Raw genomic sequence first — 14,355 nt, forward strand, 5'->3', positions numbered from 1 at the left:
GGTTATACTTCGATATCTCCAGATTCCTCCACATCGGTTGATTCCTCCTCATCATCTGCAACTGTAGGAATAAATTAACAAGAATAATATTTATGTATGTCCTTCAGTCGAATTATCCCTCTTCAATGGTCCAGTTTAAACTTACACACACTAGAGAGCTTCCAGACATTGATATTGAAAAACCCTTGGATATAACTACTTACTTATTATTAAAAACGCCACCAATCTCGAAAAATAAATTTGAATTGAATTAATTTCCTAGCCGATTACCATTCCTCCCACCCTGAAAATAATGCAATAATAAGCACAATTTCTAGTTTTTTAATTTTTTTTTTTTGAATTACCCGCTCTTGAAAATAATAAAATTAAACAAATGTGATATATCTACCTAATAGGGTGGAGCACAAAAAAAAATATTGGAGGATCTTGACCAAATTTAGTCGAGACCTTCATGTTGAGTTGAAAGTCATTCAGAATTTTTTTTAGCCCTAGAATCGCCCTTTGAAGGCTGAAGCGAGGTGTACGACCTCAAACAGTGGGAATTTTCGAAAAAAGCGTGTTTTTTTTGCTCTAGCCCTCATTCAACCTGTTTTAGGGGAAATGGTCCAGTTTGAGAAGATGGTATTTGAGAGTCTGTGTCGACCTATGTCCTTGTCATCAAAATTCAAGACCACTTTAGAGTCCCACTGAGCAGTTGAAAATTTGCAAATCGCTTATTTTTGTCTAGATAAATTTAAATTTAGAAAATTTTTTCATCCAAAATATTTTGCATTAATTTAATCAAAACATCGAAGATATCATCATGAATTCGTTCATTTTAGAAGGGCCTAAGTCGACTTAGGCCCTTTTTCAATAAATGACGGAAATGAATTGTGCAGACCAAATATGTACTTATCTAACCTTTTATGTTACATAACGCTATCTGTCGTCAATCTTCCGCATCTGGCTGCCAAAGTTGTCTACTTCGTTTTTCGGTAGCTTCAAAATAAGTGGACAATTTTTCCTTGAAATGGCCAAAAATAGACCTCAAATGAGTGATATGCAGTTGGATAGTGTTTTTCTGCTACATATTATTGGAAAAATATTCAAACTTCGGTAACTCCATACTTGGGCCATTTTTCATTGGACAAATTTCGCTTACTATTTTATTCCAATTAGTATAACACATAGATGAAGAATTGAAGATGCTTAATAAATTAATTTACTAAGTACCTATAGTTTGAATAGCATTTTTACGTTATTTATACCGTTCAAAAATTTGTCCAATATAAGAAAGGGCCCAAGTGGAGGGTTCCTTTTATTGAATATTTAACCGATAACATGTGTGAAAATAGGTAATAATATATAACTTCATATCATTCAACTGAGGCATACTTTTGACATTTTTCAAAAAAAAAAAAAAGTTCCACATATTTCAAAGCTATCCTATAAAATTTTCAAATGTGAAAATTTCGAATGCATTTAGGCGTTTTTCTCAAAATACCAGATTTCTACCTGGGCTTTTTTCTATTGGACGAATGCATTTCTGAAACTGTAAAAATAAACAGCAAATTGAAAATCCTAAAAAAAATTTGGTTACTTTTTGGCTGTCTTTCTTGTTTTTTTTTTTTTCTAAATTGGCAATACTCAAGGACCCAAAAAATTTGCATAAGTGTGCATAAGTGTGCTCCAAAATATTTCTGTCACAGCATTGGCCTAAGTCGATGCACAATTTCAAATATTTACCTGCCATCTTTTGAAACTGGGCCATTTTTCCCAAAACAAGTTTGGTAAAGACTAGAGCGAAAACAACACAATTTTTTTTTTAATTCCTACGGGACACTTGCGGAGTTTGGAAATTTTCTGATTTGGAGTGATTTGAACTCGAAATCTAACTCCTCGCTGAATTTGGTAAAAATCGTTCGATATTTTTTTCACGATCCACCCTATATTATAGCCTTTCAAGTAGGACAATCCGTTGTTATGTAATCTGAAATGCCAATGGGTTCCTTTAAAGCTATACAAGCGGTTTTGGCGGTAGATTTGAAATGGGGAAGGTTTCCTGATCGAATGTTGGATATACTTACGTTTCTGTACAGAGGTTTCTGAGACTTCTTTCCTAATTGAAGCATACGTTTCCAAAACGCACTAAGTCAATTTTCAAAGATTCTGAGATTGCAAGGCCATCTAGCATAAAGTTGCGGCTCAAAATGGCTGATTTTTTGATATGTTGTGCCCAAGGGTCTTGGCTACAACATATCAAAAAACCAGCCAATTTGGGGCATTTCTACGTTTGCAAATTGTACTAAGTACCATGAATTTATCAATATTTTTTTGGACTGAGTGCGTTTTGGAAACGTATGCTTCAATTATAGTAACGTTTGAAACAATCAAAAACTTTAGCCTTGGACCTGATACTATAAACTTTCACAAACTTGCTGTAATCATCAATAAAAGTTACCAAAAAAATGTTGACCTTTGTCGACTTGAATACTAAAACTTTTATAGTTCAGCTCACAAACGTCCTCAAACAGAGAGTCTCCAAGTTTTTGAAGAGCTGAATCGGAGGCATGATTCTTGACTAATGCTGATCTACTCGAAGGTGGTGTTTTAGTTTTTGGTGATTTTTCAATTTTTGACGTTTTCATATCGTCGATGGATTTTTTACATTGTCGAATGTACCTTTTGTTTGTTTGAATGTTTCATTCCTCAGCACTTTCGTCAAATTTACCTATAAAGCGGACGTGTATCCCTTAAGCGATGACTTATTTTTAAGCTGACATCGCTGAGGAAACCTCCGGGTTATGTTAAGTTAACAAGTAAAATTAAAATACTGACATCACTGAGGAAACCTCCGGGTGCTGACATGGACCCGGAGGTTTCCTCAGTGAAGTCAGCACCCGGAGGTTTCCTCAGTGATGTCAGTTCTCGAGGGATATATAAGATGTTCGTTTTGTTTGGTTACCTACTCGGTGGATTTTGGTAACTTGCAACTCCCCCACCGTAAACAAATGAAATAATAAGATCGCAATGTGGTTCAGTGATTTGACTTGTAGGTAATAACGATGGAAAATTTCCATATAGGGGTTTTACGTTCAATATCGAGCGTGCATGTGTTGTGTGTAGTTGTATTCTAAGGTTTCACGAATATTATATGAGTAGTGAACCAGCCAGTATTCGTGATATTATCGATAGCTGTGGCCGCGACGACGAGACGTAGACGGTATTAGGTATACCTAAGTATAGGTCGTTACGACGAAAGTAAAAAAAGCCAAACATTCCAACTACGGTAGAGGTAGAGACCCCCCGAGCTTTCAGTAGAGCTTGCGGTGAACGTGGTGAGTGCTGAGGTGTACGAGGGTGTACTACAGCCGGTGTACAATCAACACTGAGCTTACGGTATAGGTATAGAGCATGGTATACGCGAGTTGGAAACGATTTTTCACATCGGGCGTCGTCGTTAAGTGTGTTATTTCGATAAGGTCGTCGACAACGACGACGACGTTGGGGCGGTCGAGTCGGTCGCCTGTACAACGCCGTCGAGCTAATACTACATAATATAAACTATTTATCCTGGTTCACTGTAGGAAGACAGGCAACGTGCTTTATTTTAACCTGTATGTACGAGTATAGGTATACAAACACACGCGTGTGTTTGAATAAAGATTGATAAGACTGACCGATATATCTCTATGTAAACGATTAACCCTTCGATCTCTTACATCAGTTATCGCGTGTGCGCGAATTTGCGGACGTGCGTTGATGATAAGTGGACTTGACTGAGCCTCGCTGACGTCTGAGATGAACGTGTCGCCGAAGAGGAAACCTAATGGAGCTACTCCCTTGATGCTATCTCCTTCGGATGCTGAAGGTAAGCCAGCATTATTGTGATGTCTCTTTGTCGGTTCACTTTTTGATGTGATGAGATTTCACATTCATATAAATGCACTTTGAAGTGACGATTTAGGTGAATTCTTATTGATTTGAAAATACTATAGCACGTACTCTTCAAAGATCATTTCAGACTGGAAGTATGATCCCTGAATATCACGTTGGTAAGCAGGTACATGCAAACACGAGGATCATTGATCCGTACGGTACGCATTCGGGTGGGATATTCTGAGGAGATTTATTTGTATACCTATCTAATCTATTTTACATATAAATTTTCCCACAAATTTTACACATCACGTTACAAGGTCAGCCATATTATAATTTGGTTTTGTTCTGTCATCAGTTACTTCCACAGCAATTATCTGTTTCCATGCTGTTTTTAGGCCTCGTAGAATCATTATAATGGTATCATACATGAAGAGAAACCTAAAGCACTTTTTATCACAAAGTATTGGTCGTTCATCCAAATGCCCTAAGTTCCTGCAATAAAGGGAGGATCTTTCAGTCGAGCTGGCGATGGTAGGTACGAATATCGAGGATGTTTTTATTCTGGTATGACGATACCTATACGCGTTTCCTGGACTAGGTCAGATTCTTGAAAAAGAAAGTCGATAAGCCTTTTGTCCGGGACATGGAAGTTTTTGTCTTGTTTGTAATACTTTCTTGAACCATTGTATTCATCGACGAGCATTTCTATATGGGGACAGATCATATATTTGGACTGTTTATTGAAAACCCAATTGGTCAATGGGTATATAGTACTATTATTTTGTGGTAAAAATTGAAGAATTACTTACTATAATTTATACTGTAAAAAAACTGTCTCAGACTCCCATCTAAATTCTCATAATTTACAGTACAAATGCCTACCTCTCTCCTTGTGTGGTTGGATTATTTGCTGGGCTAATTTTCATCGGCTCGCTTCTAAAATGTAGCAGAGCATGTCAATGCTTACCTACATTCATTCATTCCACCACGAAGACTCTTATTTTTCTTTTTGTATCATATTTTGTTTTCGTCTGAAATTAAGATAAGCGTTGATGTAACATAAAATAATAGTTTAACCCTTTCGAGGTTCTCTAGGTTTTCATGTTGGGTCATGTTGGGGACACTGACACAAGCTGTTTTGAAGAGTGTAATGGCACCCTTCCATATAGGCCAAATCACAAAAGGGTTGAGCATTCAAAGAGAAATCATTTTGGAAAATGAATGTTTTGAAAAAGCTCAAATCCTTCATTTCCGACAAAACACATGAATACTATAGATTAGAATTTTTTCTCAAAAAGAATTTAACAACATGAATAAAAACATAAGTCAGAAGCACTTTTTGAAAATGTTTTATATTTTTGCATTTCTTTTAGAAAGTTTTTATTTTTGCTCAACTAGGATAATGCCAGATGACCTTTTTTGCTACCGTTGTTGCGATTTAAAAAAAAAAAAGTTTTCAAAAAATGCTTTCAACTAGGTAATGTTTTTATTCATATTGTTGAATTATTTTTTTTTAAATATCCAATTTATGTTCATTTTTTTGTTTTGTTGGAAATATAGGATTTTGAGCTTATTCAGAACTTTGATTTTACAAAATGATTTCTCTTTGAAAGCTGAACTTTTTTTGTGATTTGGCCAATTGGGCAAGGTACCCTCTTTTTACGCTTTAGAGCAATTTGTTTCCCCAACATAAAAACAAGTAATCGAAAATTTAAATATCGAAAAAATAATCACGCTTACAAAAAACATTTAGAACACATAAAAATTAAATAAGGTAGCAAAAAGAACTACGAAGCTTCGTCGTCATCCTCATCTTCAGTTCCACCGCTATTTTGACTCGCATTTTGATCTTCTTCATCAGAGTTTTCTTCTTCGAATTCTTCGTCCTCTCCTACGGGTTTCGGAGCAGGCACCAGCGCAACGTCCAGCGGAAGCTTCATTTCCGTTCGCTTCGCGAACAATGTTTCTATAAACCCGAGTTCAGCGTTTGTGAGTAGCTCTTGATGTTGATTGTACATTAAACGTATCCATTTGACTATCACTATTCATTAAAATAGCATAATACTAATAATAATACTGATAGTTGTTTTTCTAAATATATTTAGGACTGGTAGAAATAATCGTTTTATACCTTTTTGCATCAATATTTACCATTAGGAGGTTCAACAGTTACCCAAATTGTAAGTTTGACAGCTTTATCTGTTGTTAGGGATGCGGCATTTTTCACCAAAGGCCAGTGAGTGATGCTCAGATTGGTTCGAATCGGTTCGGGCGCCAATTTTGTAGTGGAAAGAAACGAACACACGAGATGATTTCAAGGGAGTGAATCCTATGTGCAAATTGATTGACTGCAGTAAACATTGGGATCAAGTCTGCTTTCCCAGACACTTTGATCAATTTGATTACTCTTCTCAGAAAATTATTGACTTGCGGAGAACTTTCAGAAGACATTGCTGTTATTAAAATATTTACAAACGCGCAAGTCAGTGCAATCGGGTTCCCCGTTTCGGCAGGGACTTTAATATTTTCGTAATCGATTCAGACATATCTTTCTGCCATCGGTTAATTCCGACAAAAACATTGACAACAGTTTCAGTTTCTAATTGAAATCTTTCATTTTCTTTATTTTTTTCAAATATAGCTGCTAGAGCTTCGCAGCAATTTTTAACATTGCATGCTTCACCCGCCGCTTCCATTTGGTTAAGTAACATGATAATTTTCTGATCTGCTGCATTTTCAGTTGCGATTACAGATTCCAAGTTCTTTATTTCTTTCAGTAATTCAATAATTTCGGGCGGCTGTACGCTTTCCTTCAACTGCGGACAGTACTCAGCGGATGAATTTGAATTTGACGACCTTTGATTATCAGATGCTCCTTGAGTATCACATCCGGTATCCTTGATAAATGTCGTATTACAGTGGAGTCTCGATAACTCGAAGCTGAAGGGAAAAGGAGTTGACTTCGAGTTATCGGAGTTTGAGTTATAGAGGTTAATTCTGGTATATTTCGAGTTAGCGAAGTTTTGAATAAAATGAGTGTTTTTTTTTCTAGAATGAAATGGAAACACATATTATTCCTGGTTGAAGAGATTAAAGTATGGAATGAGAATGTACAATAGCGAATAGGTACCATTGAAGGTAACCAATATGTGAATGTGAAAGAGTTTTGTATCAATGAGATTCAAATTTACAAGTGTTTTCAACAAGGAATTCGAGTTATAGAGGCAAAACGTTGGAACGTTCGACTTACAGAGGTTTTTTCTTGTCTTTTTCAAAAATTTTACTTCGAGTTATCAGAGTTTTTGGACTTTTTACTTCGAGGTAAAGAAGTGAATTTTACATTGAGTCTTATGGAGAGTTGAAGGGAAACAAACTTTGCTTCGAGTTATCGGAGTTTTCGAGTTAACGGAGTTTGAGTTATCGAGACTCCACTGTACTATGATGAGTAACGGGCGTCATCTTCACTATCGCTGAGCTGGCACCTTCAACATTGCTCAATATCGCTTCGCCTCCATCAAAAGTCACTTCTTTCCTCATAACTGTTGCACTTCCTCTTGAACCAACAGCGCTGGGCGTTTTCAAAGCAAACTGTTTGCCACTCATCGGAGTTCTTATTCCAACTGCTGGTGGATTCCAGCCGAATTCTTTTAGTATGGTGATAACATTGTCCTTTTCCACAGAGTATGGGATGTTACTGCACACTTGGTCCATACCCGAATTTTCTAATTGAATTAAAAATGAGGGTATTGCGGATCTTGCGTTGAGGCGAACTTTCTTATCCCTATCGAACATATCTTTAAAAAGATACTTTGTATACGCTCCCACTTTCGGTTTTACACTGTCTGTAATCTTTTTCGACAAAATTTCGCCTAACCAAGCCCATAATTCGGCGCGAAGTGTAGCTGATGGGTCATTCAATGCTACTGCAATCATTTCTCCATCAAAAAATCGTCTATGGTCACAATTTCTGTACCATGTATTGATACATTTTTTGGCTTCGCTTATTACGGTTTCTTTAGAATTTCCGAGCAGTTTTAGTAGTTTTGGAAAAAAGTGGCGGACAAAGGAGCCACAATCGGGTCCCATAGCGTTTGCGATGGACTCGCAGAGACTGGGCGCTGAGGTGGCTATCAATTCGCTGGAACAGAGTAAAACAGCTGATTGTTTGAAAAATAGATTAGGTAGAATTTATACCTATAGGATCGCTAAAGTATTTATTTGGTTTTCTTCCACTACATGTAGCTAACTCCAACACATCTTCTCGACACTCTTTGTATTCGAATTCTTTGGAAATTTTCAAAAAGAAATAACGCTCAACTTTTTAAGTTTTAAAATGAAAAAATAAACTTCTCGCATAAAAAATAGTATTGTTCTTATGCCTCTCGAAGTAAAAATTTTCAAGAGCTTTCGCTCTTACTTGAGCCTGTTCTCTTTCTTCTTTTTGAAAATTTACATTCTAAATAAAAATCTTTCAAATTATAAAATTTTGAAGGCCAAAAAATAAACTTCTTGCATAAAAAAACCTCATTTTTTAGTTCTCTCCAAGTACATGTTTTCAAATGTTTTCTCCTTCGCTTTGCTTAATCTTGTCCCTTTTTTTCCAAAATCAGCTTCTTAAAAAAAAACATCGTTTTAAAACCTTCCGAAATCAAATTTTCAAAAACTTTCGCCCTTACTTATACTTCTCTCGGGCCAATTTGTTTTTTGTTTTGAAATGAAAGAAAAACACATTTGGGCCCCCAAAAATCCAAAACAGATGAAAATGAAAATGTTTATAAGTTACATGAATATGATATCAATTGGGAAAATTAGTATTTTTTCCGCCTTATCAATCGGCAAATTTGCAGATGAACTCCCTCCCCCTTCTCCTCTTAAAAAACCTCTATTAATGGTCTCGTTCTTGGAAATGGAGTCGAGTTACATTTGCCCGGGGACGTCGAGAGCCGATGCAGGTCTGGTGCAAATATCATGTTGGGCCTCATTTCCAAAGCAGAATCTGTATTGAGGTTTTTGAGGTGGAGGGGGGGGGGGGTTATTGCTGTCGACTGATGTGAGAGAAAAATATCAATATTTCCTATTGATATGCAAATAAATAATATTCATATTATGATTAATGAAAATTTTTATTTGATTTTTTTGATTTTTGGATGCCTCAAATATGAAATTTGTTCATCTTAAAACGAGAAACAAATTGACCTGAGCGATGCGAGGGCGACAGGTTTTGATAATTTTCATTTCGAGATGCCTAAAAAATAGTTTTTTTTTCAATTTGAGGAGTTTATTTTTTGGTTTTTAAAGTTTTAGAATTCGAATGATGTTTTTTTTAAAAAAGAAGTTTATTTTGAAAAAGAAAACAGAACCGGTCTATGCGAGAGCGAAAACTCTGAAATTTTTATTTCGAGAGGCATAAAAACGATATTTTTTGGCTTTGAAACTTGATTTTTTTTTTAGAAATTTCTATCTTGATTTTGAAAAAGAAAACAATGCATATATATTTGGATACTATGGTTAAATGTAACATGCTGTCAGAAGGTGGACACATTAACTCTTCATTCATCATTTCTTTGATCTTGGCTGGAGCCTGGCTGGAGCCATTTCTGTTGCTCTTTCTTCTGCTGCTTGCCACATTATGAATTGAACAGCTCATTGATCGAGTTTTCTTTACAAAACAAATGATCAAAATGAAACACGTATTCGCGTATCTTCTGAGTAATTGTAGGTAATCATTTTTTATCGTTCATATGATTAATTTTCTTTATTTTGTTTTCACTTCGAAATACGAAAGTTGTTTTCTAGTAATTAAACGATGACAAGCATTAGTCGTATTTTTCTTCGGAGTAAAATAGTTTTCAAATTTCTTAATTAAATCTTCATATTTTACAATTTTACAGTATTCATAATCTATATCGAAAGTATCGTAAATTTCTAAAATTCTAGTTTGATTACTTAGTGTTATTGTAGAACCACTGTCACTTTTCTCTCATTATCTTCTTTTTCTAATTTGTTCGCTCGTAAATAGATTTTAAAATTTTCCAACCAAATTTTCCAATTGTTGCTTAAATTGCCTTCTACACTCATGCAAATTATTGAAAAATCAAAGGTCTCATCAATTCATGCAATTTTTGTTTGATTTGACCGTTGACGTGAAATTGTTCATTGTCTTTTTTACTTTGGAGAACGCAGGTGAAAAGAAATTCGATTACTTACTTGATAAAACGTGTGAGGAAAAAATTACGCAGTTCTCGGTCGCAGAACTTGCTGAGTTACGTAAAAATGCACAGCATAAATGAATCGGTGAGAACAGAAAGGGACCAAGTCACAATTTCGAAATTTTTTTCTCACGGATAGGGTATGTGGGTTTTTTTATACGGCGGATCGAGTGGTGATGTCAGATTTCCGCAAAACTGCCGGGAAAGTGGTATTTGGGCGCAGAAAAAGGGCGGATCTGCATTGATGACTTTTTTGTTGAATTTTTTGAATTCCTTGGAAAATAACAAAACATTTTCGAGAAGATCATTTTTTGAAATTCCAAGTCCATCTCTGTACTGAAAAAAGACGAAAAAATTAACAACTTGGGCAAAAAGTTTTACACCTCAAGGGGTTTTTGGTCAATTTAAACGAGATAGCAGTCTAAGTGATGTACTTAGATGTACAATCAAGCCCCATTCGTGCCCGAGCAATTTCAAGAGAAATTTGGTGATTGAGTGCAGAAGGGTCTAAGTCCCAATTGTTTAGGCAGCAACAGCGCCGGCGCACGTGAATATTTTTTTTCGAAACTGAGCTAAAAATTGTGTCTTGGGGTTCTCTTTCAATGACCTTAAGCAATTAAGCATGTTTACCAAAAATTTTAGATTTTCGAATAAATTAATTTTTTGTTATTCCTGAAAAATGCGAAAATGGACTTAGCCCCTTTCTGTTCTCACTGATTCAAATATACCTATTACTTATATTAAAAAAAAAAAAAAGACTGATGATAATTGATAAGGTTCCTTTATTGAAGGGTTTCTAAAACGTTTATCACAATTCACTACTTTTACGATCTTTTATTGGAAAAAATCCAACAGTAACATTCCTGTTATCCTGTTTAGTCCAATTGGTACATGTCCAAGCTTGAATCAAAAATTCGTGGCCGAATGAGTGGCAGACGTATGTAATACTACATGATGTAACTCCCTATGATACCCATGTTTTCATCTGCAGGGATGTACAAATTTCGAAACCGTCCACACTCTCAGCACAAATACACTCCCTAAAAAGCTCGAGAATCGACCTCATGGCACCAGCAACACTAGCAATGTTATCGATAAAGGAAAACTTCTTGCTTCGTGTTACATTAAAGGATTAAGATGAGAATCGAGTCGAGTTGTCGTCAATGTACGTGTTTGTTTTCTTTCGTTCTTGTCCTTTTTTTGCTCTCCTTTTTTTTTTGTAGAGAGAGGGAAAATGCTTTTCGTTGTGCCATGTACGTAGTTTGTGTAGCAAAGCAACTAAGTATAGCGAGAGAGAGTTGTTTGTTGCGAAAGTTATCCTTAGTAAATTTAATTAGCCTATGCGGAGCAGCGGAGTAGGTTCGGTTCGAATGGTCGAATTGGGCAATTTCAAAGTCTTTGCAAAATTCAGTTTACGAAATTAACTTAATAATGTATAATAGTTTTGTATTGTACTACGTATAAAGCGTTCGCAGCAACGACGACGACGCACCGACTGCGAATTGTTTTCTGCTCGAATTTGTATTTGAACTTGAGATAGCGTACTTTATTCGAAGATTCGCTTCGGTGTTTTGGGTGGTACCTCTGCGTATACTTTTCGTGTAATTGATGTAAACGACCATTGTGTATATTTTTTCCCCTCAATTCGTCCTGTTATTCGTGTGACATGTAGTATGGTATAATTGTGTATAGGCCTGGACAGAGGACACCCCCTCGTGCCTTGCTCGCTGTACCCTTTTATATAAACGGCCGACAGTTATTTATGATTTTTTCTGCTCGTACCGCCTCGTTTAATAATTTTCACTCGATTTCTATATAATATCGAGTGGTGGTATTGTAGAAAAAGTCGATGTTGACGTGGTGGAGGTTTTCCTGTTATTTTTATGGGTTGTTGTTGTTGTTGGAGTGTTTTTGAGTACTTTTTGATGAAGTGAAGTGTATTGTGGTCAGTTTTATCAGTTTTATTCCTCTGTTGCTTGATCCATTTTCCAGCGTTGGGAAGCTTTTTGGCCAAAATTTTCTGTTTTTTCAATTCCTTATTGGCCCCATCTTTCCATGGGTGTCGTGGCATCATGAAAGTAAATTAAATTTCAAATATATCAATGGAAAGCTCTTTTCTTCCTCTTTTCGAACATGTGCTTGTTTCATTTTTTTGATCACTACTTGGACCAGTAGCTTTGATACAACATAATAAGTAGATGGACGTTATTAGATGCACCCTCTTTAGAACTCACTTCACCAATTTACATATAATCGAAACTCCTAATCGAAGAAGTGATCAAAACAATAAAATGAATACATGGTTGGGAAGAGGAATAAAAGAGATTTTCATTGATGTATTGGTTTTTGAGCTAACCCTCAAAATTACAGAATATTTTTGCTTTGAAAAAAAAAACTCAAATTGAATATTTTTTTGGTTTGTACTCGTAAAAAAATTTCAAGTTGGCAACACTGCCCATCCCATAGAACATAGTTTCTTGACTGTCTGCAAACAACTTCGGCATCATTACCGAAATTTTTCATTTACTAATAGGGCTAGCTACGATTTTCAAAAGGTGAGCATTATTGAGTGCACTTATACCTTACGGTGGTTTAAACACGTTAAAATTTTAAATCACTCGATTCACACGGTTCTCGGCATTTGCAGCATGAGCAGTATAACGAGGTAACTCGAACTCGAAGCGTTCGTCGGTGTAAGCATTAAAATTCAAAGCAGATTACAAACCTTAAGTGAACCCATGTTTAGCGTGGTTGCAGCTGTACGAGAAGTAAGGGTATAAACGACGACGTACGTATTAAATTTTAATCCGCGAAAACTAGTTTAGTTAACGGATATTGAATTCCTCTCTCCCTTCTTCCTCTTTGCGTTTTTGATTTAATCCGCCGCGAAACGTATGTAATTCGAGTCGTGTGTATTCTGAGGATGTACGAGTACGTTACTCGTATTTGCTGAAGATTCCGAGAGACGTTTTGAGAAAACTAATTTTTCAGGCTTGTGTAAATTTGGAAGTATTTGAGCAGCGAGCGGTGTAAAGCCTCTTTTCGGGTTGATTGCGTTTGTGGGAAGTGTTTTTTTTTTAATTCTGATTCCAAGAAAGGTTTTTTTTTTGGATCTGCATCGAGATTTTGAAATTTTGCATTATTACGAGATTCGAGGTTGATCGAGGGTTTTCTGTTAAATAATAAAATTCTCAATTTTTGAAAAATTATAGGTACCTACCTATGTAGTAAGATTAAAGAATAATAAAACACACATGTGATGATGCAGAAGAAAAAAGTGTGTTTTATTACTTCTCCTCTTGTTAGAAAGCTAATCAATTAGCGTATTTCTCATTCACTTTCTTGTTCTCTCCTCAAAGCGTGAGTAGAAGGAAACATGATAAACGCTTTCGTGCATAAAACATTCATTTCATGTTCATTTTTATATCTTTGAAGCGTTAATGGGTCGATGCTGGAACAGTGATTGCCAACTTACATACGGAGCACTTGTACATCAATTCTTTTTTGAGGACTTCTTCTAGTTTCATGTATTCTTATACGAAAGTCGTGCTGTAAAATGAGGATGTATTTGAAAAATAGAGTGAATTCTATAGTCATCACTAACTTTGAAATTTTTTATTCTGAATACGCGTAATGTGGATTTCCTAATCCAAATTTGAAGATACATACCTACTGGTATGAACGAGATGTCAAGTTGATTTTAAAAAAATAGAATTTCATCATTTTTGGAATTTTTTCAATTCCTTCCCCTCAATTCTTAATAATTTAGAGGAATAATTTATTGCCCTGGAACACAGAATTTTATTTTCCCCCTCAATTTCGACTGATAGAAGAAAAAATAGTTCTCATCACGACTGAAGTTCACTCATGAAATTGAGAAAAATTTTTAAAAAACATTTAAATTCATTTTATTGCTTACTTTTAACAGCTTTGGCTGTATTTACAAAGTCAAATGCAACAATAAAAATCAAACAAGGTACAAGAATGACGAAAAAAAAAATTATTTACTGTTGGAATGAAAATTCAGCCTAATGTTAAGTTTTCTTATTTTTTCTTTTGGATATTTAAAACATGAAAATCCATTTCGTATTTCTATAAAATACGCAAAATTAAAACCTGCTGAAGTTGATTTTAAAAATTTTGTGGCAATTCTCTATTTTTGCCTTGAAATGAGATTCCAATACTTTATTTTTGCTCTCCAATTTAAAAACTACATTTCAATACATTTTTATAGTTTTTCTGATAATGGGAATTTCCATTTGAAAATTTCTTGCTTTCAAAATAA

The 14,355-nt window shown here is 35.3% G+C and overlaps 1 protein-coding gene across 4 annotated transcripts in view; it reads left to right on the forward strand.

The window, feature by feature from the left end:
* kcc (solute carrier family 12 member kcc) overlaps positions 1–14,355 on the forward strand; it is a 650,839-nt gene that overhangs the window by 271,086 nt on the left and 365,398 nt on the right. For 2 of the 4 annotated variants that reach the window (XM_065363360.1, XM_065363359.1), the window contains exon 2: positions 3,567–3,850. The exons of the other annotated variants lie outside the window; for them this stretch is intronic. In XM_065363360.1, the coding sequence (XP_065219432.1) occupies positions 3,781–3,850 (70 nt within the window). In that variant the 5' untranslated portion in view covers positions 3,567–3,780. The remainder of the gene's footprint in view (positions 1–3,566; positions 3,851–14,355) is intronic. 4 annotated transcript variants of the gene reach the window in all.

The sequence above is a fragment of the Planococcus citri genome, chromosome 4 (genome assembly GCF_950023065.1).
Source record: "Planococcus citri chromosome 4, ihPlaCitr1.1, whole genome shotgun sequence".
NCBI lineage: Eukaryota > Metazoa > Arthropoda > Insecta > Hemiptera > Pseudococcidae > Planococcus > Planococcus citri.